Here is a 27,500-nt window from a genome sequence, read left to right as displayed (position 1 = left end):
AAGGCGATGATTTCAATGGAAATATGGTAATGAATGGGTTAAAGGAACAAAGTTAACAGGAGAATTTTATTAAAGCCTATATTATTTGTTAGAATTTCAAAATCTGGAAATAGTTACTTCTGCACGAAGATAAAAGTTTCTTTTCTTTAACATGAAACAATATAAAATTGGAGATATTAAATTTCTAAATATGATATGCATTATACAAAAAAATTTATAAAACTATTATAAATATTACCTGAGAAAGAACGATATAAAGTATCTGTGTTGAATATCAATGAACAATTGTGTTGGTTATTAGAAAAATTAATATGTAGATTTTAGTTGAAAGCAAAAGCAGTGCTTGAAAAAGAAATTAAGTTTTTAGTGAGAGTATAGTGGGGAAAAAGTATCTGGTTCAAAGCTTTGGGAGTGAAGTCTTAGTGAAGAGGCCGCGCAATTGAACAAAAAAACTTTACTTTTTATGAATGCATGCCCAGGAGTCATATCATTGAAAAAATAATTGTAAATATAAAGCAAATGACCCTGGAATTTTTTTTTTTTTATCAGACAGAGAGCATGTTTGGGATTACATACCGGCACTTCAGTTCTTTTATTAATTATCTGAAAGAATAAATATATTACATGCAAATATTTTTACAGTTGGTAACCAAAGACGCAGATAACTAAAGAGAACTCTTTGCTGGTACAGAAGAAATTAATGTGACCAATATACAAATGAGAACGTAGGCCACTATTAGCAGTGCCCTTATGAATAACTCCTTTCAAAAATTTTACAGCAGTCTTTTATAATCAGACTTAAAACAACACAAATTCTTATTTTTTATTTTATTTGTAGGCATGATTGTGGCTGTGTGGCCAAAAAGTTTGCTTCCTAATCACATAATTACAGGTTCAGTCCCACTGTTTGGCACTTAGAGTAAGTGCCTTCTACTAGAACCATGAGACGACCAAATCCTTGTGAATGGAAACTGAAAGAAGCCCATTGTATATGTATATGTGTGTATTTCAATATTTTGCTAAAACATGTCTGATGATGAAAAAATAAGTGATGAGTGGAATCAAGTGAGGGTTGGCAGCAGGAAGGGCATCAGGCCATAGAAAAATCTGCCTTAACATCATCCAACCCATGCAAACATGGAAAAGTGGACATCAAAATAACAATAAGATTCTAAAATTCTGACAAGTAGTTAATTTAGAATTTCAGTCAATTTCCCAATCAAATTTTGGTTTCATGCTCTCGATCTGACAATATTTCAAAATCTTAAAACCTTCCTAGTAGCAACTTAGGTGAAAAATGCTGGATTAAGCAATTCATCTAAGACTGCTTAGTCTAGAGCAGGCATGGGGAACCTTTAATGAGAATTGGGCTGCATGAGACAGAGCTCATTATAAAGTGGGCTGCATTACTGAAAATACTGATTTCAAATTTTGGCACATGGCCAGCAAGTTTGGAGGGTGGGGGAGTCAATTACATACTACTCAGAGCTTAACTGGTACTTCTTTTATCAACCCCAAAAGGCTGCAAAGCGAAGTTGATGTTGGTGAATTTGAACTCAGAAAGTAAAGATGGACATAATGCCGCTAAGCATCTATCTGGCATGCTAATGATTCTGCCAGCTCATTGCCTTTACATTACTTAAAAATATTGGCTTCAAATTTTGGTATAGGGCCAACAGGTTTGAGGATGGGGCTAAGTCAATTACAGTGACCCCAGTGCTAAACTGATGCTTATTTAATTGACCCCAAAAGGATGAACAGCAAAGTCAACCTTGGCAGAATTTGAACTCATAATGTAAAGCTGGATGAAATGCCACTAAGCATTTTGCACAGTGTGCTAATGATTCTGCCAGCTCACTGCCTTTGCATTACTAAACAAATTTTGAAAATAATTTATTTTCAAGTGTGCCATTCAGAAAGTCTTAAGGGCTGCTAGTCACCCATGACAGGACAAGTGTTTTGATACAAATTTATGTATTTCAAAAAGCAAATCAAAGGTAAAAGAATAAGCACAAGTATAGATGTGTGGTTAAGGAGAGTGTTTTGCAACCATATGGTTTCAGGTTCAGGCCTACTGCATGGTACCTTAGCAAGGGGTTTTCTGCTATAGCTTTAGACTGTGCAAAAGGTTGTGAATGAATTTGGTAGATGGAAACTGAAAGAATCTTGTTGTATAGGTGCATGAGTGTGAATGCATGTCTTTGTATCTGTCTCACTGCCTTTGACACCATGCACTAATTGCAAACAAACATTGTCATTATAAATGGTTGCAGTTCAGGGACAGATTTCCATGAAAACATGCTATTTTCAAAGATTCGGGGGAAATATTATCTTGTTTGGAAACAGAGGAGACTTGGCAACAGGAGGAGCATACGACCAACAAAAATCTGCATCAACAGATTTTGTCAGACCCATGCAAACAGAAAAGTAGACGTTAAAATGATAATGATATAGGAAGAAAAGCACTGCTGGCAGGTCATGTGTTTGGTGTGCGATTGTGTAAGAATATGTCAAAAGAAATAAGATACAAACGGATTAGTGCTCAGACTAGATGGGATACTTAAAATCCAGTGTTAAATCATGGAAAACATAATTCAGGTCAATAAGTGTTGGCCGTAAAAAATGCATAGGCTGTGCTATACAGGTAAAAAATGAATGATGGACAGACGTTGTTTATGGCATCAAAGCATTTATAAATAAGTTTTACAAATGTAAATACATATAAATAAGCAGAAAGCTGGTTGTTAGCTCGTAGTAGTCCTTTATAAATAGGTAGATATCCAAACATTTCATACATGAAAATCATAGAGAAGAAAGAAGAAAATCCATAGACTATCATTCTGCTTAATTATATTTATATATGTTTGCAGGATTCATTTATAAATTCTTTGATGCCATAAATAATTGCTAGTCCTTCATATATATATATATACACACACACACAAGTACAGGTACAACATTGCTTTCCTGGATTGGTCACACTTTGAATTAAACAAATATTAATCTGACTTAAGCCAATAAACGAAATACAGGTACCTGTATTTCATTTAGTATAAATGATTTTTGACAATTGTCAAATCCCTTAACCCCTTGGGGATCATTGGGGCGCTGTGGCCATGCAGCATATCTTGGGCGAGAAAACCTGGCAGAGCCCACTCCTCTCTAGGCTTAGCTCATTTTTACCAGCTGAATGAACTGGAGCAACATGAAATGAAGTGTTTTTTCTCAAGAACACAGCACATAGCCTGGTCCAAGAATTGAAACCACAATTTTACGATCATGAGTCCAATACCCTAACCACTAAACCATGTGCTTCCAGTATATATGATACAAGTTTATTAATACTGTACTATGCAAGGTACCAGTAGACAAGTCTGCCAATCACAGGGATTTGAAGTACCTGCTTGTTTGTTGAGCGAAGTGGTCTTTGTCCCATGTAGTGGGAGAAGTTTGAAACGTGGTCCTTTGCTATTCGTGAGACCCGCTGAAGAGAAAGCAGGTCAACCCCCAACACCGAGAGCATCGATGGATGGATGAATGTGCATCCAGGCTCAGCGGTTGCGTAGGAAGTCGGGGACAAGAAACAGGAAGAAAGAGTGAGAGAAAGTTGGGGTGAAAGAGTACATCAGGGGTCGCCCCCCCCCCTGCCAGAGCCTCGTGGAGCTTTAGGTGTTTTCGCTCAATAAACACACACAACGCCCAGTCTGGGAATCGAAACTGCAATCCTCCGACCGCGAGTCCGCTGCCCTAACCACTGGGCCATTGCACCTCCACTGAAGTACCTGCTCATAAGTTAGTGTGGATTATAAGAGGGTCTGAACCATTAGTGTCCAGAAAGTTGGTGTTGTACCTGTTGGGGTGTGTGTGTGTGTATACAAATATACAATAGCTATTGTATATCAAATACATAATCGCTTAATCATTGAAAGAAATATATTTACATATATTTGCATGATTTATTTATAAATGTTTTGATGCCATAAATAATGGGAGAATATTTCTTACAAAAATATAATCATAACAACCAACAGGAATGACAGACCTTGAAAAAGAATTTAAAGAGTAGTAAGTATATCACTGAGAGAGAGGGAGAGAGAGAGAAAGAAAGAGAGAGAGAGAAGAGAAAGAGAGAGAGAGAGAGAGAAAGAGAGAGAGAGAGTGCAATGGTTAAGAAAATATTTTAAACAAAATGTTATTTATGCAGATTATTATCATGTTGTTGTTGTTATTGATTAGACTTCAATAATTTGAATAAAGCACCAATTTAAAATCCTACATGTTTCAATTCCTGATTCAGACACATGCCTACATTCACATACAACACACCTATGCACCCAGGCAATTATATATCCAAGCATTAAATAACAACATTATTTCAAAGTTTGGCCCTTTTATAGACACAGGCATGGCTGTGTGGTTAAGAAGCTTGCTATGCAATGATGTGGTTTTGGGTTCAATCCCACTGAGTCGCACTTTGGTCAAGTGCCTTCTATTATAGCCTGGGCTGACCAATTGCATTGTGAATGAATTTGGTAAATAGAAACTGTGTGGAAGTTCCACTGTATTGGTTTGTTTATGTACCTTTAACTTAATGGTTCAGCAAAAGAGTACCTAACTTTAAAAATAAAAAGAACTGGGCTTGATTTGTTCAACTAAAACCCTTCATGGTGGTGCCCCAGCATGGCCATGGTTCAATGACTGATAAAAGTAAAAGATAAACCCACCTGAGACCATCTCTGGTTCTATGATAAATGCTTCCTATTTTAAGGTAAAATTTCATGTTCCTTTTCATGTTTCAGTCATTTGACTGCAGCCATGCTGGAGCACCACCTTTAGTCGAGCAAATCAATCCCAGGGCTTATTCTTTGTAAACCTGGTACTTATTCTATCGATCACTTTTGCCAAACAGCTAAGTTACAGGAACGTAAACACACCAACATCAGTTGTCAAGCGATGGTGGGGGCGACAAACAGACACAAACACACACACATATGTATATATATATATATAAATATATATATATATATATATATATATATATATATATATATATATATATATATACGACGGGCTTCTTTCAGTTTCCGTCTACCAAAATCCAATAAAGGTAAAGAAGACACACTTGAAAGACAACTAAATACAGGCAAACGTGTACACACACTGATGCACACACACACACATTTACACAGTCTGCCACACATTTCAACACACACTTACTTTGGTCGGCCCGAGGCTATAGTAGTAGACACTTGCCCAAGGTGCTAGGCAGTGGGACTGAGCCTGGAACCATGTGGTTGGAAAGCAAGCTACTTACCACACAGCCACTCCTTTTAAATATCAACTTAATAATATCAAAATTATGTTACTAAATTTTTCATTATTCTCAAAATTAATTAAAATAAATGCAATGTATTGCAACATCATTATGGTAACAAAAATAGTTTAAAGTGTAAAGTTATAACTCTTGTGCTCTTGGTGAAGCGCTACAGAATAGATTTAGAAGATAAATGATAGCCAAGAAAAGGAAGATTCGAAAGTAATTAGATAAATGTATAATATTAATTAAATCATGTCAATAACTTCAGTTGATAAAGATGAAACTGGAAGAATACTCAAGATTAGTAAAATGGATCTGAAAGTTAAAAGATACATCCAGGGAAAATTTAAAACTGCAAAGTTCAATAGTAAGTTGAAATACTAAGTTAATACTGAAATAAATAAACTTTGATGTTTTAATATTAAATTTGGTTTTCCTGCAGGTAAATAATAAGTTAATCAAACCAAGTGGTGATTATGAAAAACAAACAAAATAACAAAAAGTAGGAAAATAAAAAAGGAAAAATAGAGATGGCATTGCCCCACCGTGGCTGTAGGCAAATGGCCAAAACAACTATTAAAAGATAAGATAAGAAAAAAATGAAAAAAAAAAATGAGGTTAATAAACACTAGCTTGTTAAACAAATATTTGAGTGTTACATGTGTAATCAGGTTGAAAAAATACCTTTTGAAGTGTGTGTGTGTGTGTTGTGTGTGTGTGTGTGTGTGTGAGTGAGTGAGAGAGAAATAAATGTGTGGCAGAATGTGTAAATGTGTGTGTGTGCATCAGTGTATGCACACGTTGTTTGTCCGTATTTAGTTTTCTTTCAGGTGTGTCTTCTTTACCTTTATAGGTAAGTATGCGCAATAATAAATTGGGTATGCATTTAGCCAAGTTGTTAGACTGGAAAGTAACAATTACTGCTGAAATTTTGGGTTATTTAGATTAACTTTACAGTAATGGCAATCATATGAACCCATTTGTTTGTGACCAACCTGCCTGAGACTGCCCATTAGTTCTATGATACAAACTTCATGTTTTAAAATGATCTACATTAAAACCGTCCTTCAAAATTTTAAGCTGATTTATGTTCCAAACACCATCTTAACCCTTTCATTACCAACCCAGCTGAAACTGGCTCTGGTTCTGTAGTACAAATGTCTTGTTTACATAAGTTTTGAATTAAAATCTTCCACCAAACCTTAGTCACAATTTATGTTCCTAACACTAGCTGAATGATTACTAAGTTATTTTACTAAATTCTTTCTTATATTTAAAGTAATTGAAAGAAACATATTGAGCATCTCAACAGAAATACAGTAATGAAAGGGTTAATAATGACAAATTTATTTTAGTAAATTCTTCCTTATTTTCAAAATAATCTGAAACAAGGTATGTTTCAAAAGGAATTTGGTAGTAAAAGGGTGAAAAAGTTAAGCTTTGCGGAAACTTATTTATTGAAAATAAATGAAACAATGACAGTGTTTCAATAGAAATTTGGAAACAAAAGGGTTGAGCTGTTGTAGATACATCAGTGTGGCCTGGTAGACAAAATATTGTCTTTAAGGTTCCTAGTTTAAATCTAGCAGGTAACTATGTACAAGTCCAGGAATCATCATCATCATCATTTAACGTCCGCTTTCCATGCTAGCATGGGTTGGATGGTTCAACTGGGGTCTGGGAAGCCCGAAGGCTGCACCAGGCCAGTCAGATCTGGCAGTGTTTCTATAGCTGGATGCCCTTCCTAACGCCAACCACTCCGTGAGTGTAGTGGGTGCTTTTTATGTGCCTCTGACACAGGTGCCAGACAAGGCTGGCGAACGGCCACACTCGGATGGTGTTTTTTATGTGCCACCGACACAGGTGCCAAACGAGGCTGGCGAACGGCCACGCTCGGATGGTGTTTTTTATGTGCCACCGACACAGGTGCCAGACGAGGCTGGCCTCCAGGAATATACCTTTGATAATAAATCAGCTCAGTGAGGACTAAAGGTTAAACAAAACCTATTAGCAATCTTCCACTGTGTTGATTTAATCAACAAAACATGAAAGCAGAGTGTGTTGCAGTTTTCCAGTACTAATGAAGGTATCCCCTTACTAATCAACTAGTGTTAATTAATACTTTAACGAGGATTAAATAATAACCTATTTCAACACTTCTACACTTTGTTGATTTAATTATGAAGACATGAAAAAAGGGGTGAGTGTAGTAGGTTTGCTGATCAACTTGTATTCATACTATGATAAGAGTTGAACAATAACCTGTGTCAACCTTTCATTGTGTAGGTTTAATTATAAAAGGGGTAAGAAGGGAGTGGGTAGATTTTGGGACCTTATGAAGGTATTCTCTTGGTAACTAACTTGTCTTAATACTTTAATGAGGTATTTCAGTAACTTTATGATCACAATTTATTTATTTTTTTAAGGCACATTTTAAATATTTCAATAGTGAAAGCTGCTTATTGTGATTACTTGGAGAGGGAACCATTAATGCTTTTGTTACCCTATTTCTGTTGAAATATGCTGCCTTTAACCCTTTTCAAACTGACTTGTCTGAGACCACCCTTGGTTTATGAGACAAATTTCAGCAATCCTTTGGTATAGGTACCATAAGTACTGGAAGTGGCTTTGTTTACATTTCTGAAGATAACACAAACCCTCAATATATATATATATATAAAAAAACACTTTCTTGAAATGTATCCGGTACTTCCGGTACCTACACTGAAGTTACGCCCAACTTTCTGATTTTAAAGTGATCCAAATTAAATTTGAAATTTCATTTTAATTTATATTCCAAATGCCTGATTATTAATGACAATGCAGAAATTTTACTACATTATCCAATATTTTCAAAACTAAATGAAACAAAAGCAGTGGATTTGAGCAAAAATTTGGTAACAAAAGGGTTAAGTCAATTAATTTTGTAAATAATGGAAAATTTAGAATATAGCTTTTTCAGTATAAAACTAGTGTTCGGGGCATAAATTAACATGAAATTGTGATGGAACATTTTAATTTGGATCACCTTAATAGTTAGTTTGGATCACAGACTCAGGGATGTCTCAAACAGTTTGTATAATGGACCAAGGGTGATCTCTAGGAGCTCATATTGTAGAACCATATGCGATTCCAGGCAGGTGGGATTGAAAAGGTTAACTGGTTGATAACATTAAGCAGAGAATATATATTTCTTTATTGCCCACAAGGGGCTAAACATAGAGGGGACAAACAAGAACAGACAAAGGGATTAAGTCGATTACATCGACCCCTAGTGCAAAACTGGTACTTTATTTATCGACCCCAAAAGGATGAAAGGCAAAGTCGACCTCGGAATACATACACATACTTATTTCTTTATTGCCCACAAGGGGCTAAACATAGAAGGGACAAACAAAGGGATTAAGTCGATTACATTGACCCCCAGTGCAAAACTGGTACTTTATTTATCGACCCCGAAAGGATGAAAGGCAAAGTCAACCTCGGCGGAATTTGAACTCAGAACGTAACGACAGACGAAATACCGCTAAACATTTCGCCCGGCGCGCTAACGTGTCTGCCAGCTCGCCACCTATAAGTAGAGAAAATAACAACAGGGCGCAGGAGTGGCTGTGTGGTAAGTAGCTTGCTAACCAACCACATGGTTCTGGGTTCAGTCCCACTGCATGGCATCTTGGGCAAGTGTCTTCTGCTATAGCCCCGGGCCGACCAATGCCTTATGAGTGGATTTGGTAGACGGAAACTGAAAGAAGCCTGTCGTATATATGTCTATATATATATATGTATGTGTGTGTGTGTTTGTGTGTCTGTGTTTGTCCCCCTAGCATTGCTTGACAACCGATGCTGGTGTGTTTACGTCGTCGTCACTTAGCGGTTCGGCAAAAGAGACCGATAGAATAAGTACTGGGCTTACAGAGAATAAGCCCCGGGGTCGAGTTGCTCGACTAAATGCGGTGCTCCAGCATGGCCACAGTCAAATGACTGAAACAAGTAAAAGAGTAAAGAGTATCCTGGTTAAATTTGGGAACTACTAATTTTGATGGTAACTGTTTGATAACATTATCCAAAATTACACTGAAGGGCCTCCACTGTACTATAGTCACCGTATTTCTCCGTATTTCTCGTTTCATTTTTCTCTTATGACTGTAAAGTGACAAGGTCACATGAGTCTATCTGAAAGATATTTGATCAAATAAAACATGAGACATGTATTTGAAATTTATCAACTAATGTCAGGAGAACTAGATTACTTGACAGTTGATATTTATAGTTACCAAGATAGAAAAATCTCAATATGATATGTATTTATGCTCAAGTCTTTACAATAGATAATATTAAGAGAAAGACACTATAAATCCTGTGGCAATGTAAACAGATTAGGGATTTTTATAGATGTTAACTACCTTATCAGTTTCATATATTTGTTATTTATTTATTTCAGTAGCAGCATGGCAACAGTTTTCAAAGAAAGAACAGCCTTCGAAAGATGACCTAGTTTAGAAGACCTTTTTAATGAAATCTCTTCACACTGTGTGTGTGTGTGAGTGTGTGTGTGTGAGAGAGAGAGAGGGAGTGACCTTAGTAATTAGGTATGAATCCTCTACATTGCTCAGAAGCAATATTGGACCCAATTAAGTAGTTAGACGAGCTACTTTAAATATGTCATTTACTTAGTAGGATATGAAACACTAGTAGTAAAGATTAATTGGACTATTAACCTCACCTTGTATGCTTCAATTAGTTTATTCTCTGACAGATCTCTCAAACTCTCAGGTGCTGTTATTGATAGGAATAGTGTTATGCAAAACACCAAAGTGTCTGCTAGATTTGTGGTCAGTTGCTAAAGGATATCCTAAATATGGGTGAGTGGGCATGTGGGTGAGCAGTTGGCATCTGTTACACTTAACTGGGGCCATAAATTCATCTTGAAATGCTGGCTGCCAACTAAGAATAATTGGGCAACTGACAGGAAAATCTGAATGAGATGTGTGTAGTGGACAGAAAAATAGTGTTGCTTAAGGAGCTTTAAAAATGCTAGTGGGAGGATAGGTCAAACACACCAGTTCTTCTTAACTCTTTTGATACCAACCCACCTGAGACCACCCTTGTTTCTATTACACAAATTCTTGGTTTTAAACTGATCTGAGTTAAAACTTACTACAAAAATTCCAGCTTAATTATGTTCCAAACATCAGCAAATTAACATGAAACTGTAAAGAAAGTTTTAATTGAATCATTGTAAAAGAGAGGATTCGTAAAGAAGAACTAAGGACAGCCTGAGGTAGATTGGTCTCAAAAGGGCAAAAAATGCTCATATACTGTTATTCTCTTTTATTTTCTCTTTTACTTGTTTCAGTCATTTGACTGCGGCCATGCTGGAGCACCGCCTTTAGTCGATCAAATCGACCCCGGCACTTATTCTTTCTAAGCCCAGTACTTATTCTATCGGTCTGTTTTGCCGAACCGCTAAGTGACGGGGACGTAAACACACCAGCATCGGTTGTCAAGCAATGCTAGGGGGACAAACACAGACACACAAACACACACATATATATATATACATATATACGACAGGCTTCTTTCAGTTTCCGTCTACCAAATCCACTCACAAGGCATTGGTCGGCCCGAGGCTATAGCAGAAGACACTTGCCCAAGATGCCACGCAGTGGGACTGAACCCGCAACCATGTGGTTGGTTAGCAAGCTACTTACCACACAGCCACTCCTGCGCCTTATATTCAGTTTTATTTAATTTCTTTAGAGAACTGTTCATAAAAAGGTTTATTCTACAACTATGGCCTGGTCATTGTAATGGAATTGTGTTAGGGAATATGTCAGAGGCAAATGCAGAAACTTAACATCTTATGGTATATGATACTTTAAAGAAATGTAACAAACATGAATATAGAGGTATATGGGTTTTTTGAGTAGCTATTGACACTTTAACATAAGCCATTAAGTTTGTTTAATGTTATATAAATAAAACCAATGCAGGCTTAGATTCAACCAAATCTAAATAGGAAACAATTGCCATAGTCTGAAATTAGGTGAACAGAACATAAAATTAGTGTTTACATGTTGTATCTGTGTGTTTACACATACACATATGGATATAAGTGAGTATGTTTGTGCATGCCTGTATATGTAAACAGTCTAGATCAAATCAACATATGAAGTAGAACACTAAAACAGTTGGAAATGCTGTCTACATCACTTCGCGAAAATCAAGTTGTATCAGAACGTGGCCAAATACTAAAAAATGCTCCACGGTCATAGGCATTTAGAAAATTCCAATTACTAACTAGTCGGCTAACAAACAGCGTCATACTTTTTTTTCTCTTTTCAAACAGTTACAATTAAAAGAAGTGACTAACGGAAAGATAAATATCATTTAAGCTAAAATAACCCAGCAAAAAGCACAAGATCTCAAGCCAGGAAATGTTAAAAAGTAAAACCAACTGAACATCATTTGACTTCCACTTTTCCATGCTTGCATCATGGATTAGGTGGAGTTTTATTCTTTTCTACTCTAGGCACAAGGCCTGAAATTTTGGTGGGAGAGGGCCAGTCGATTAGATCAACCCCAGTATGCAACTGGTACTTAATTTATTGACCCTGAAAGGATGAAAGGCAAAGTCAGCCTCAGCAGAATTTAAACTCAAAACGTAAAGAGAGACGAAATACCTATTTCTTTACTACCCACAAGGGGCTAAACACAGAAAGGACAAACAAGGACAGAGAAACGGATGAAGTCGATTATATCGACCCCAGTGTGTAACTGGTACTTACTCGACCCCGAAAGGATGAAAGGCAAAGTTGACCTCGGTGGAATTTGAACTCAGAATGTAACGGCAGATGAAATACCACTAAGCATTTTGCTCAGCATGCTAACGTTTCTACCACTTCACCGCCTGATGGAGTTTTATTGCGGCAGATTTTCTACAGCTAATGCCTGCCCTGTCGTTAACCCTTTCCAAGCATGGTAATATAGTCCCCATGACCAGAAATGTTTTTGCAGAATATGAGAAGTGAATGATCACTGTTTGTATGATTTGGTATTAGACTTGAGCAAGACACTTTATTTTACACTGCTCCAATTTCCTCAGCTGTAGAAATGAGTTGCGATGTCACTGATGCCATGTTGTATTGGCCTTTGCCTTTCCCTGGATAACATCAGTGTCACGGGGGGGGGGGGACTGGTATGCATGGGCGACTGCTGGTCTTCCATAAACGACCTTGTTGGGACTTGTGCTTTGGAAGGGAACTTTCTAGATGCAATCCCATGGTCATTCATGATTGAAGGGGACACTCTTCAAGTATTTTAGTTAGCCGTTTCAACTGCAGTTCTCATTTCAGGTAATAAAGGAACACAATCTACCCCCCCCCCACACACACACAGAGGTGGCGAATTGGTATGGTCATTAGGGCATTGGACAAAATGCTACACAGTATTTGTTTCCATTTTTCTGAACTCTGTCTGAGTTCAAATCTCAAAGTCAACTTTGTGTTTCATGTTATGAGCAGAATAGGAGAAAGAGAAACTGCAAAAGCAGGTCTCACACACATACATACATACATATGTGTGTATATATATATATATATATATATATGTGTGTATGTATGTATTCATGTTTGTGATTGTGTTTGCATTGCATGTGAAAACTGAGGTTGTTTATGCTGTGTGCCCTTTATATTTTGATAAATAGAGATTGATAAAATAAATATCAAACTGAACTGAAATATAAACTGGGATGGGACTGATATGATCAACTAAACATTTGAACATGGTGTCCCAGCATGGCAGCGGTCCAGTAACTGAAACTGATAAAAGAGTGAAAGTATAAAAGTAAATATATATATGTGACTAAAATACCTCACAGTATATATCCATATATACACATACATGTGTGCCTATGTGTGTGTGTGTGTGTATTTACATGTGAGTGTGTATGTATATGAATATGTGTATGCATATATGTGTGTGTGTATGTATGTAAATATACATGCGCGTGTATATATGTGTGTGCGTGTGTACATGTATGTGTATAGTCCTTTTTCATTCTCAGAAACACTAACATACTTTGGGATGTATTTAAAAAAAGAAATATAAAAACCATAAAAATAGATTGCAAAGGTGGAGTTAAAATTCTTCCAGTTCTTGCTTTCACTTTGAAAGCTAAAAATTACGACTTATCTCTTAACATTTATTTAAAAGAAAAAAAAAAATTATTTCAGCATTAACTAAATGAGCCAAATCACCTGTTTGCATTGGGACTGTAGCGAAAAACAAAATTTATAATCTTCTGGCAAGGGTGCGGTAAGTATTTTTGTTAAAACTGGGGAATATACAGTTTTAAGTTTTGCTCAAGAACATTTGAATGCAAGAAATAAATACAAAATTGAATTTTAAAAAATCTCTGTCCCCTGTCTCTGTGATACCAATTCTAACATCTAATCCATACAATTGATGTTTATGCTTAACTAGAAACCAACAAGGATTGACAGGTACAGAAACCATGTATTACTTAAGATATACCGTAAATCTTCGAGTATAGTACGCAGGGGACTTTTAGGGGGCTGTACATCTGAAAAACCTAAACCTTGTGTATAATACGCACCCCTTCTCTAACTTGAGTCGTGCATAATTAAGCCAGCAGGACCTAGTTGAACAAACACTTCCGCGCATGCGTAATACAATAATGGTGATGTTCTTAACTGTTATATGGGAATGTAAATATGTTTGCAAATTATTTTTTTTTACATGTTATTCTGTGTTCTGAATACTTTTATTTTAAATGTTGTTTACTGCAAGTTATGGATGATTCTTTCATGACTTCATTGCTTTCAGGCTTAGCTTCAGGTATTTTCGCGCCCAACATCACAAAATGTACCTGAATAAACATTGCCGGACAGCAAATAGAGACTCGGACATCGATTAGTTTTAGTATGCACTAGGGATTTTGACCTTTAAATTTTGGGAAAAAAGTGCAGATTATACTCGAGGATTTAAGGTATGCCAAATGGGAAAAACTGATAATTTTATATTTATTTTGATCTAATTCAGTATGTGTTAGAGAGCTTATACAAACATAATAAGTACATGAATTATGAGAATATCTATCGTAAAAATGGTTATTCATACTTGAAACCAACTGTTTTGTCTGTGTGTGGAAACCATGAAGACTAAAGGAAATAAAATAAAGGTGCTCGATAACAAATTTAATCCTTTGCTATTATTAAGTCGATGATTGGAACATAGATTAACATGAAATTCTGAATGAAAGGTTTATTAATTTGAATCACTTTAACAGTGGAAATTTGTATCATAGAACCAAGGAGAATCTCAGACGGGATGGTATTCAAAAGGTTAAAGTGGAGATATTTGAAAATATTTTGTGATAAGGTCATTGAAAAATCAAGAGTTCAAATGAAATATTTGAAGAGTGTTCTAAAGGTTCGTGGAATGATATCAATTTAAAACACGTCACGGATTCCTTTCAGAAAATGTTTCCACGAGAAATGTCCTCCAAATGAACTTCCTAAGTGTATATAACTTATTGATTTAATTGGGAACATCCTTATCAAATCTCAGCTGTGTAAATATGTAGATGCTTGACAAAGAATTGAAACGTAAAACCAGCTCTAGTTAAAATTTAAAAACCTGGTTATTTTTCTCATGAAAAATTAAGGAAAAATAAAAAAAAAAAAGTAAGAAAAGAAAATTAATGTTGACATAACACATTAAACACTAGAAGTAAAAACATAAAAAAAAAATAAACAAGCAAACCATCTCCAAACCTGATAGTATTTAACGGGAATGCAAACAAAATTGAATCAAAAATCAAGGTTAACAAAAAAAAAAGAGCGGGGGGGGGGGGGCACTAGAAATAAATTTTCAGGACTGATTTCGGATTTTTTTACTGCAAATACTAAACAAGAAAATCTTATATTTGTTTAAGTTTTTGTATTGCACTCGTGTTTTTTCAAGGTCTTCAGAATAACATGAACAGTGTGCAGAGTGTTTATGAAAACACTTCAAAATTTAAATGATTATTTATAAGTTATTTTTATATTTTTTTTTTATTATGTTGCAGTTTTGTTTTTATATATATTTTTGTCCTTTTTATGTTTTACATGTTTCAGTTGTTGGACTGCAGCCAAACTGGTGTACTCCCTTGAAAAGTTTGGTCAAGCTCAAAGATATACATAAACACACACACACAACAAGCTTCTACAGTTTCTGTTAACCAAACTAAGGCTTAGTGAAAGACACTTGGTCAAAGTGCTGCACGGTGGAGCCGAACCAAAACCGCATATGCTCATAAAGTGAATTTCTTAACCATACACAGCCTTGCCAAACTTAAAAAAAAAAAAATTTCAAGAAAAAGAAAATTATCAAAAGATACACACTGTGTATTTCATGAGGAATATGATAACCAACCCAAAGAGTTAATCAGGTGGGTGGGTCATCGACAGCGAAGCAGCTCTCAAGTGTCATGGACACAACTAGTCTTGTCCACCCACCAATAAAGATCAACTTTCTAATATATTTCAACCATTATTTTTTCCTTTATTCCTCAGCAACTTCCTGTTGGTCATGAAATTACAAGTTAGTCAACTAAGCTAAACATGAATGACCTACTTTACGCATACTGTCACTCCTTGGACACTGTACAAAAGACGAGGATAACAGCATAAGACCCAAAGGAAAGCACACACATTCAACAGAACAAACAAAACTGGCCTCATTTTGAAATAATGCAAATTACCTTCCTTCCCAAGCGATGACAGTTAAACTGTTTGTAGCCATAAACAGAATATTAAGGAAAAAAATTGATTTATGTATATTTAGATAAAGGAACTGTTAATCAGTTATTTTATCATGCCTATAAATTTCATTTTTATATTTTACTTTGGATATGTAAACATATGCAATACATATAATTAGAATACAAAATGAGTGGAAAGTTAATAGTAAGTGTAGAATTTTGTCTCTTGTTAGCTGACACATGTAAATGTTTGTTCAGTGCTATTGTATTTTATTGTCTGTTAACGGAGCATGCCATGCGATGTTTTGCTTGCTGACATCATGTTTAACATTTTCTCACTACTTAGCTGACAACATATGGGGATTTTTGTATAAATTTTTTTCACCTGTTAACTTGATGACATGAAAGGTGTATTGATTGTTAAACTAACAACCATCTTCAACACTTTAGATCTTTCTCTCTCCTTTAATGACCACCAATACCAACAGCTATGGCTTTCTCCAAATGCCATGTCTGTTTGTGATCTAATTACCTACTCTTGAGAAATTTGGTGAAATCAATGTTGTACTTTCAGTTACTACACTTCTGTTGAAATACATATCTTTGTTCCAATTAATTTTTTGAAAATAATGATGAATTAAGTAAAATAAGCTGGAATTTGGAATACAAATTAATATGAAGTTTTGATGTGAAGTTTCAATTTTGATCACTTTAAAATAGGAAGTTCATATCAGAGAACTAGCGACAGTCTCAGGAAGCTTGTTATCAAGAACCAAAGGCTGTCTCTTGTGGGTTGATATCAAAATGATCAACAACAGCATTGCTTAACATAGAATGTGAACCTCCAAGCTAAACTACCTGCACATTTATGCCATCCACTTTAGGATCAATGGAGACTTCATGATAAGTGTTGAATGGAGATCTCTGTGATCTGTACCAATAAAAATATGGTGTACACCAAAGTTCAGTTTTGTTTGTTCCATTATTCTTCCAATACATCAACAACTTACTTACTGTTACCCCACAAAAGTAACGCTCACTCTTATACAGATCATACCTCCCTTCAGCTTCTGCATATAGTCATATAAGTAAATATGCACCTATACAACTCAACCTATCTCCGCTGATGTTGAATCATTAAATGGTACAAGCATTGCTTTGTGGTTTAAGAAGTTGGCTTTCTAATTATATGGTTTTGGATTCAGACCCACTGCACAGCATCTTGGGTAATGTTTTATACCATAGTTCCTGACTGCAAAGTTTTAGAAGTGGACTTTGTAGATGAAAACTCCAGAAAATAAGGTTGTCCTGAAATTGAAGCTGTGGTTCTATTGGTGATATCCCAAATTTGTAATAATAATAATATATATGTGTGTGTGTGTGTGTTGTGTGTGTGTGTGGTGTGTGTGTGTGTATGCATGTGTGTGTGTATATAAAAATACAGTGTACATCTAAACACATAAGAGATGGCCATAACAGGACATCTGACTCGCTAGAAAGAGTAGTTAAACTACAAACCACTAATAGTTGTAATTTTGAAAGGGAATGAAAAATCAAAACAATAGAGTAAATGTTTTTACTTTTCATTCCCTTTCAAAATTACAACTATTAGTGGTTTGTAGTTTAACTACTCTTTCTAGCGAGTCAGATGTCCTGTTATGGCCATCTCTTAAATGTTTAAATGTACACTGTATTTTTATATGAATAATATTTTTATATGAATAATATATAATCAGGAGTGGCTGTGTGGTAAGTAGTTTGCTTACCAACCACATGGATCCGGGTTCAATCCCACTGCGTGGCATCTTGGGCAAATGTCTTCTACTATAGCCTCGGGCCGACCAAAGCCTTGTGAGTGGATTTGGTAGATGGAAACTGAAAGAAGCCCGTCGTATATATGTATATATATATATATGTGTGTGTGTCTGTGTTTGTCCCCCTAGCACTGCTTGACAACCGATGCTGGTGTGTTTATGTCCCCGTTACTTAGCGGTTCGGCAAAAGAGACCGATAGAATAAGTACTAGGCTTACAAAGAATAAGTCCCGGGGTCGATTTGCTCGACTAAAGGCGGTGCTCCAGCATGGCCACAGTCAAATGACTGAAACAAGTAAAAGAATAAAAGAAAGAAAAGAATATTGACTAGCTTTTTCTTCTCACTAGACCACTGGTAGCAAAGAATTTTTCAAAGTTTTTTTGCTACCCTAAGATTTATTAATATATATATATATATATATATATGAATGATAATAATAATAGGCACAGACATGGCTGTGTGGTAGGAAGTTTCAACATCCATATTCCTATGCAAGCATAGGAATATGGATGTTGAAATGTTGATGAAGACAAATAATAATGGTTTTATATTTTGGCATAAAGTCATCAATTTTAGGGGGAGGCGGTAAGTTGATTACATAGGTGCCAGTACTCAACTGGTTCCTTATATCGACACTGAAAAGATGAAAGACAAAACTGATAGAATTTGAATGTAGAACATAATAGAATTGGTTACCATATTAAATTCCTCCAGAATTCTTAGTTACTTTCAAAAATTAATTAAAAATATATATAATCAGTGTATTTTATTATAATCTATTAAGGATAGAGTTAAAATCAAAACAATCGAAGGAGGGAGAGAAAGAATGTATGAGAGAAAGAGAGATAGGCGCAGGAGTGGCTGTGTGGTAAGTAGCTTGCTAACCAACCACATGGTTGCGGGTTCAGTCTCACTGTGTGGCACCCTGGGCAAGTATCTTCTACTATAGCCCTGGGCCGACCAATGCCTTGTGAGTGGATTTGGTAGACGGAAACTGAAAGAAGCCTGTCGTATATATGTGTATATATATATATGTGTCTGTGTTTGTCCCCTAGCATTGCTTGACAACCGATGCTGGTGTGTTTACGTCCCCGTCACTTAGCGGTTCGGCAAAAGAGACCGATAGAATAAGTACTGGGCTTACAAAAAAATAAGTCCTGGGGTCGATTTGCTCGACTAAAGGCGGTGTTCCAGCATGGCCGCAGTCAAATGACTGAAACAAGTAAAAGAGAAAGAGAGATAGAGCTGGAAAAGCAAAGCTGAGCATGGTAGAGAGTCAAAGCAAAACAAAAAGTGACAGAGAGGCAGAACTATAAGCTGAGAGAGATAGAGAGGTACAGCTATAGACTGAAGGTGTTAGAGAGGCAGAGTTTCAGATAGAGAGTGAGTTACAAACTGGGTTTGTAATCTGAAATCAGTCTCCCTTTGGCCATAGGAATTAAACATCCAAAGATGGAAAACTGTAAACAAATCTCTACAGGATATCGAATATAAGAACTTTGAAATCGTAGGAGAAATTAATAACAGTGTACCAAACTAAAATAGCATATTTCCTCAACTGACTGAATGTCCTGCGATGTGATATCTACAAGCAGAAGCCCTTTCGACATATTAGGCTGTGATATAATTATTTTATCAAATGTTGATATTGGCACCAGAAACAAACTGCAGTGAGCATTGAAGGGAAGATGTCAAATGACAACAGGCAGCATCACTTTACTTTGGAATGTTCAAAATGATAATAATAATGCTTCTAAACTTTGTGATGTACTCATTTCTTATCACTGTTGTTTAGAAGATGTTACCAGAGTAATATAATTAACGCAGCACTCAGAAGCTTGCAACCTCCTTTTTGCCTCCATAGATTCAATTGTTATTCTGTATATATGTGGAAGTTGCCAATGGAGGGGGGGGGGTTATATTTTCTTAGTCCAGAATCTCGAGTGTATTAGAGTGCATGTTGATTAGCTTGTATACATAAATGCTTAAGCTCATGTGTGTGTATATATATATATATATATATTATATATATATATATATATATATGTACATATATATATATATATATATATATTATATATGTACATATATATAGATATATATATATATATGTACATATATATATATATATATAATATATGTACATATATATATATATATATTATATATATATATATGTACATATATATATATATTATATATATATATATCTATATATGTACATATTATATATATATATATATATATATATGTACATATATATATATATATGTACATATATATCTATATATATATGTACATATATATATATATATATATATATATATATATATATATATATAATGTACATATAATATATATATATATATATATATATGTACATATATATTATATATGTACATATATATATATATATTATGTACATATATATATATATATGTACATATATATATATATATGTACATATATATATATATAATATGTACATATATATATATATATATAATATATATGTACATATATATATATATATATATATGTACATATATATATATTATATATATATGTACATATATATATATATATATATATATATATCTATATATGTACATATAATATATATATATATATATATATATATGTACATATTATATATATATATATTATATATGTACATATATATATATATTATATGTAGATCTATATATATATATATATATCTATATATGTACATATATATATATATATCTATATATATATATATATGTACATATAATATATATATATATATATGTACATATATATATATGTACATATATATATATATGTACATATATATATATATATATATATACATATATATATATATATATATGTATATATATATATATAATATATATGTACATATATATATATATATATATATAAAATACAAAATGGGACAAGAACGCAAAACATCTGGACAACTAGGTGATACAAAAAGGGCCAACAAAACAGCCAGATAGACGATACAAAAAAAAAAAAAAGGACGGGTCATTCGAAGTTTTCTATCCTCAGCCAAGAACCTCGCAATTTCGACTGATTAATCTTGAGATTGCTCCAATCTGGCCAGCCCCAAGGAAAAACTAAGCTGAGAGCATTAGATTCCTTGGAAGAAAGCATCAAATGTATACAAAAACAAGGATGGAAAAACAGACAATGTTACACAAATATAAATACAAAATACAATAAAAATAATAATATTACATATATATATGTGTGTATTTAGAAGGCACAGCAAAAAAAAAAAACCTCCACATTTTAGAGGTTGATGGAAACTTCAAAAGCTAAGATGTGGTGTACACCAGTTAAAACTATGATGGTAAGTGGTGGGGAAAAAGGTAAAATATTAGCACTGTTATCACTGGCCAAACTGCACTGGCACCACACCAAGAGCCATGTAAAATATGGGATGTTTTCTGCCACACTTTTCACACACATACATACACACATGTAGAAAGGTATATATGAGCATCCATAAGTTTGAACGGAAACACACTTGTGATGAATGGAAGAAATTTATAACAAAACCCTGGAACTATATTTGGGGATTACCATTAGTCAAGAGCAAAGATAAAAATACCATGACTAATTTTTAGGTATAAAAATATTGGAGGTTACATTATTATATCTGAGATTGAACTGTATTTAAGGAAATACAGTATATATGTGTGTGTGTATGTAGGTACATATGTATGCTTGCATATATTCACACAAATGCACATGTGTAAATACATAGTCACACACAGACACATCATCATCATATTGGGTTTAAGACAAGGCAGCACATGCACACACACACACAATGAGCTTCTTCCAGTTTCCATCTACCAAATTCACTTAGAAGGTACTTTTGCCCAATATCTTGCACAACGGGACTGAATTCCAAACACACATCAACACATCATCATCATCATCATCATCATATTGGTTTTAAGGCAAAACAGCACACACACACACCACTCTTGCATGCATTACACACACACAACGAGGTTTCTTCATAAATGTCTTGAATTATTATTATATAAATTACATGAATATCCAGGACTGTCAAAAGATATTCTGTAATTTATTACAAATCATAGAACCTTAGTCCTGTATCAACCATGAGCATAAGTGGACCAAAACAATGCTTTCTCACTGAATTCAGGTAAACACTTAAACTTGGATATAATTAACACTGATTTCAAACATAAATTACAAGACCTCAATTGGTACTTTATTTTACTGACCTCCAGAAAGGTGGAAAGCAGAGTTGACCTCGATGGGATTTGAACTCGGTGCATAAAGATCCTGAGCTAAATACTGCAAACCATTTTGTCCAATGTTACAGTGCATCAGCAGATTTTACAACAAGGAATGGATAAATGTGCACCTGAAGGTCTTCAAGACAAAACCAGATTTTTTAATTGAAGAAATCTGAGCAAAGGTGCAGAAGAGGTAAGAAGCTTGCTTCTTAAACCACATGGTTCCAGGTTCAGTCCCACTGCGTGGCACCTTGGCAAGTGTCTTCTACTGTAGCCTTGGGACAACTAAGACCTTTTGAATAGATTGAAAGAAGCTTGTCATATATATATATATATATATATGTATTTATTATATATATGTATGTATTTGTGTGTCTGTGTTTGTCCCCCCCCCCATCATCACTTGATGATGGTGGTGTGCTATTGTTCCTGTAACTTAGCAGTTCAGCAAAAGGGACCAATAGAATAAGTACTAGGCTTACAAAAAATTAAGTCCTGGGGTCGATTTGTTCGACTAAAAGGTGGTGCTCCAGCATGGCCACAGTCAAATGACTAACAAGTAAAAGAATAAAGGTTATTCATATGGTCATGCACATTCTTTGAAAAGATGAAATTTTCACACAATCTAAATTTCTCCACATACCAACAGCAAAAAAATAAATTAAAACAATTAGACGGAACATTGTCTATTACTGCATTGCTTTAATTAATATTGGTTCCTTGCCATTTTTTAGTCACAACTTTTTGGATTTTGAGTTCAAAAATCTTGTTGGAGTTGCTTTTGCCATTTCTCCTTCGAGTGTCAGTTATAGAAACAAAGCCGTCAAGAACTGGAATCTGTCTAATTGCTAACACCTAAAATTTCTGACCCAGTGCAGTGCTTATATCAACAATAAGTATTAAGTACTTGTAAAATTTCAAATTATAATCACCCTACTATAGTAATATGGAACTATTACTATAGTAATATGGAACAGGTATTTCTTCTACTATACTCAATTACCATCAGGATATTCTCCTAATTAACTTTTAACTTCCTGTACAACACAGGAGCACCATCCGAGCGTGATCGTTGCCAGAGCGGCTAACTGGCTTCCGTGCTGGTGGCATGTAAATGGGCACCATTCGAGCGTGATTGTTACCAGCGTCGCCTTATTGGCACCTGTGCTGGTGGCATGTGTTAAAAGATTTAAGCGAGGTCGTTGCCAGTACCACCTGACTGGCCCCCGTGCTGGTGGCACGTAAAAAGCACCCACTACACTCTCGGAGTGGTTGGCGTTAGGAAGGGCATCCAGCTGTAGAAACTCTGCCAGATCAAGACTGGAGCCTGGTACAGCCCTCAGTCAAAATCGTCCAACCCATACTAGCATGGAAAGCGGATGTTAAACGATGATGATGATGATGATGAATCAATTTATTTATTTTTTTTTTTCAAGTTAATCACAAGAAGTGTTAAACCTATGACCTTTACAAACTTCTTGGAACATCTGCACGGAGGGAAATCATTGTGGTGGTGGTGGTGGTTGTTGTTGTCGGTGGTGGTTACTATTTTTGATGCTTGCCACAGAATGAACTCCAGTAAATGTACCTGACATGTAATATACTAAATGCCATAAGCACTGGTAACTTAAAATCAAAATTAACTGACAAATAGCATAAACAGATGGAATTGGTTCCAACTTGGTTGAAGTTACAGTAACAGAATGGGAAAAAAATCATGTACTTCAGAAAACATTACTCCCACCCCAATTAATTAATTAGCCTGATTGTGGAGGGCAAATGAATATATTCAAGTCAGTATCTAGACCTAGGTAAAAATCAAAATTATTTGAAATTATCTAGGTTGCTCACTCTTTACATCCTGCTGTAAATTTTCTAAGTGAAAGCCCAGTCCAGTAATGATTCCAATACAAAACAGAAATCTCTCTACATATAAACGGCAAAATGTCTGTGTGTGTGTCCTTTATACAAATCCACAATTTTTCACTTAGAGGGCTCGCACTTTCTATGGTCATTCAAATCCATCCAAGGGTGGTCGTGCACATCTTTACATTTCCCGTGACCCCACAAAGTCATAAAAAAAATCAATAGAAGTGACTTTTTTGTGAATTTTCTATCCAAAACCCAATCAAAATGCGCGAAACTTGATACTACAATTGAATGCCAGCTAGCTGTATGTGATTGGTCGGAGATTTGGACAGTACTCGCGTGTATGTGCGCACGCACGTAGCTGTATATGCATGCACAAGCACTATGACCTGGCATTGCAGGGTCATAGTGCTAGTGACTAATAAAAGGGACGAGAGCTTCTCCCAGATGTTAGAGAGTTCTCTATTTCTTTCATTCAAGATACATGTAAACAAGCTTTGTATGATTCTTGTGATATGCAATTCAGTACTGGCTGACTGATATACTCCTGTGTTGTACAGGAAGTTAAGAGTTAATTAGGAGAAGATCCTGATGGTAATGGAGCATACTAGAAGAATTACCTGTTCCATATTACTATACCTGTGAATAAATGCTATGGGTGAGTACAAGAGTTAAGGTACTGAATTATCTGGTTAGCTGACATATGGTTTAGATATTGACTTGTCTGGGTATCAAATTATAAGTGTAGGATAGATACTACAATAGCAGTATACAAAAGTGTGCACATACATATTTTTCTATTTCATATCTATTTCTCGATGCTAGCATAGATAGGGTATTTTTGTTGTAAATTCGGGCATTTTAAATAAAGATGGAATAGTTGCCTACTTAACTGTGAAAGAGGAGAGAAAGAGAGAAAGAGAGAGAGAGAGAGATAGAGAAAGAGAGAGTTATGAGAGGGAGAGAGAGTGCAAGAGAGGGAGAGAGAGGGAGGGAGAGAGAGTGCATGAGAGGGAGAGAGAGAGACAGATAGACAGACAGAGTGAAAGAGAAGGAGGCAGTTGATTTGTTCATGATTCTTCATCAGTTTGATATTTTGCAAAGAACTCTTATATTTTCAAGAGTTTGTAATTAATTTTTTTTTTATACACGCACATTACGATGTTACTATAAAGTTCCAAACGAAATGCAGGTGCATATGTGTGCATTGTTAAACACATGAAATCTTTATGTTCTGCTGGGGTACAATGATTGCGAGGGTTAACGCTTATCTTTGGTTTCTGTAGAATCAAGTGAATGGGAGATACATTGACAACATAAGATTTATCACATTACCTAGGTGCTTCAGTTTACTGACTGCTTTCAGGAATCTGACACTACACTAGACATTAAACCCCACCTACAGAAAATTAGCTTTATTCTCATCAAAAGTTTGTAAAAAAAAAAAAAAGACATTAATATTGAAACAACAATCTCAGGAACAAACGGTAGAGTGAATGCGAACATTGTAACTAATGCAGTTTACATCAACATTATAATTACCCTAATTGTTTTAACATCTACTATTCCACGTGAGCATGCATCAGAGAGAAATTTATTGAGGCAGAGGCAGATTTCTTTTGCCAACTCTTACCTACTTCATCATCATCATCATCGTTTAGCGTCCGTTTTCCATGCTAGCATGGGTTGGACGGTTCGACTGGGGTCTGGGAAGCCAGGAGGCTGCACCAGGCCCAGTCCGATCTCGCAGTGTTTCTACAGCTGGATGCTCTTCCTAACGCCAACCACTCTGTGAGTGTAGTGGGTGCTTTTTACGTGCCAGGCGAGGCTGGCAACGGGCACGATCGGTTGGTGCTTTTTACGTGCCACTGGCACAGAGGCCAGTCAGGGCGGAACTGGCAAAGGCCACGTCAAGATGGCTCTTTTACGTGCCACCGGCACTGGTATCACAACTACAATTTCCATTGATTTTTGAGCGATTTCGATTCTGATTTCACTTGCCTCAACAGGTCTAAGGAATTATTTTCTCATTCAACATCATCCTCCTCCTTTAACATCCGTTTTCTATGCAGGTATAAATTGGATGGTTTGACCAGTGCTGGAAAACTGGAGAGCTGCCCCTGGTTCTAGTCTAATTTGGTTTGGGTTTCTACGGCTGGATGCCTTTACCTTTCTAACCTTTCCTACAAATGGCGTTACCCTGTGGTTTTTCAACACTAGACCATTGCCAGAGCAGGCTGCCTTGAGTTCAGTGTCTGAGTCACTTAGCTACTGCCCCTCACAATGATTTTGAGATCTCATTTGAGGACTTTAGTAAGTAAAGTGCCTTATTTGGTGATGCAATATTTCACTGTTTGGAACCACATGGTTCCCTGTCCTAATGCATGAGTGGACTCAGATAAAAAGAAAATGAAAAAGCTATAGTCTTCATAGATTTCTGGTAGATATTACCAGGAAAGTATATTAAACTATTTCAAATTAACAAAATACAAATATATGTAATTAGGATAACAGCAAACGAAGAAAATGTGACTGGGAAAATTTATGAAACAACCAACAGTAAATTATAACATGTTTTGCATATAGAGAATAGTATCATTCTTTTATTTATCTTTTTCAATAAAATATCAAAAAAACCGAGGATGTAATACCCAGAATTACAGAGAAAGACTAATACTTTGGTATCCATTTCTACCATGCAGTGTTTTGAGAATTTAAAAAAAAATTTTTTTTTTTTATAAGAGATAAACTTTTGAATAGAATACAGACAACACCTAAAAAACTATTTGCTAATTGTAGTCAAACTACTAAGAACAATGTGCTAAATGAACAACACTGAAACAACCACCAAATGGTGAACAACACACACATACTCACAAATATATATATATATATATATATAATATATATATATATAATCAACTAATAAGGGTGAGAAAATTGGATACTAATTTAATAGTACCATCAATTTAACACCAAGTGGCTTAGTGCATAAAAACCAGGAATACAATAAATATATATATATTACACACATATATATATATGAGATTGTGAACACAGACTTGCAGTGCATAAATTAAATTTTACTTACAGCAAAAATTAATAACTTTCTAAAAACTTTGTCCAGAAGATCAACTAAAACAAACAAATCAAAATGACGCTGATGAAAGTTGGTTTCAAACTCTAAAACAATCACGACCCACATGTGACCCCTTACAACTTTTTGTATGATACACATGTCACAATTATATAAACATATCTTTATTATAATAAAAATAACTAACACAATCCTCTGCATTTGACTATTAATTCAATCCTTTTGATAGCAACACACTTGTGTTCTGTGATCTGAAGTTAAAACCTTACATTAAAATTTGAAGCTAATTTGTTTCAAACATTATCTTAATATTGACAAAGTTATTTTACTAAATCCATTAACCCTTTC

General features: G+C 35.1%; 1 protein-coding gene across 2 annotated transcripts in view; it reads right to left on the bottom strand.

Annotated features, from left to right (window-relative positions):
- LOC115216703 (guanine nucleotide-binding protein subunit alpha-13) overlaps nucleotides 1–27,500 on the bottom strand; it is a 139,808-nt gene that overhangs the window by 97,324 nt on the left and 14,984 nt on the right. The window contains exon 2 of one of the 2 annotated variants that reach the window (XM_029786234.2): nucleotides 577–603. The exons of the other annotated variant lie outside the window; for it this stretch is intronic. Within the exon in view, the coding sequence (XP_029642094.1) occupies nucleotides 577–603 (27 nt within the window). The remainder of the gene's footprint in view (nucleotides 1–576; nucleotides 604–27,500) is intronic. 2 annotated transcript variants of the gene reach the window in all.

Source organism: Octopus sinensis, linkage group LG10 (genome assembly GCF_006345805.1).
Source record: "Octopus sinensis linkage group LG10, ASM634580v1, whole genome shotgun sequence".
NCBI lineage: Eukaryota > Metazoa > Mollusca > Cephalopoda > Octopoda > Octopodidae > Octopus > Octopus sinensis.
This window is presented reverse-complemented; position numbering and strand designations above follow the sequence as displayed.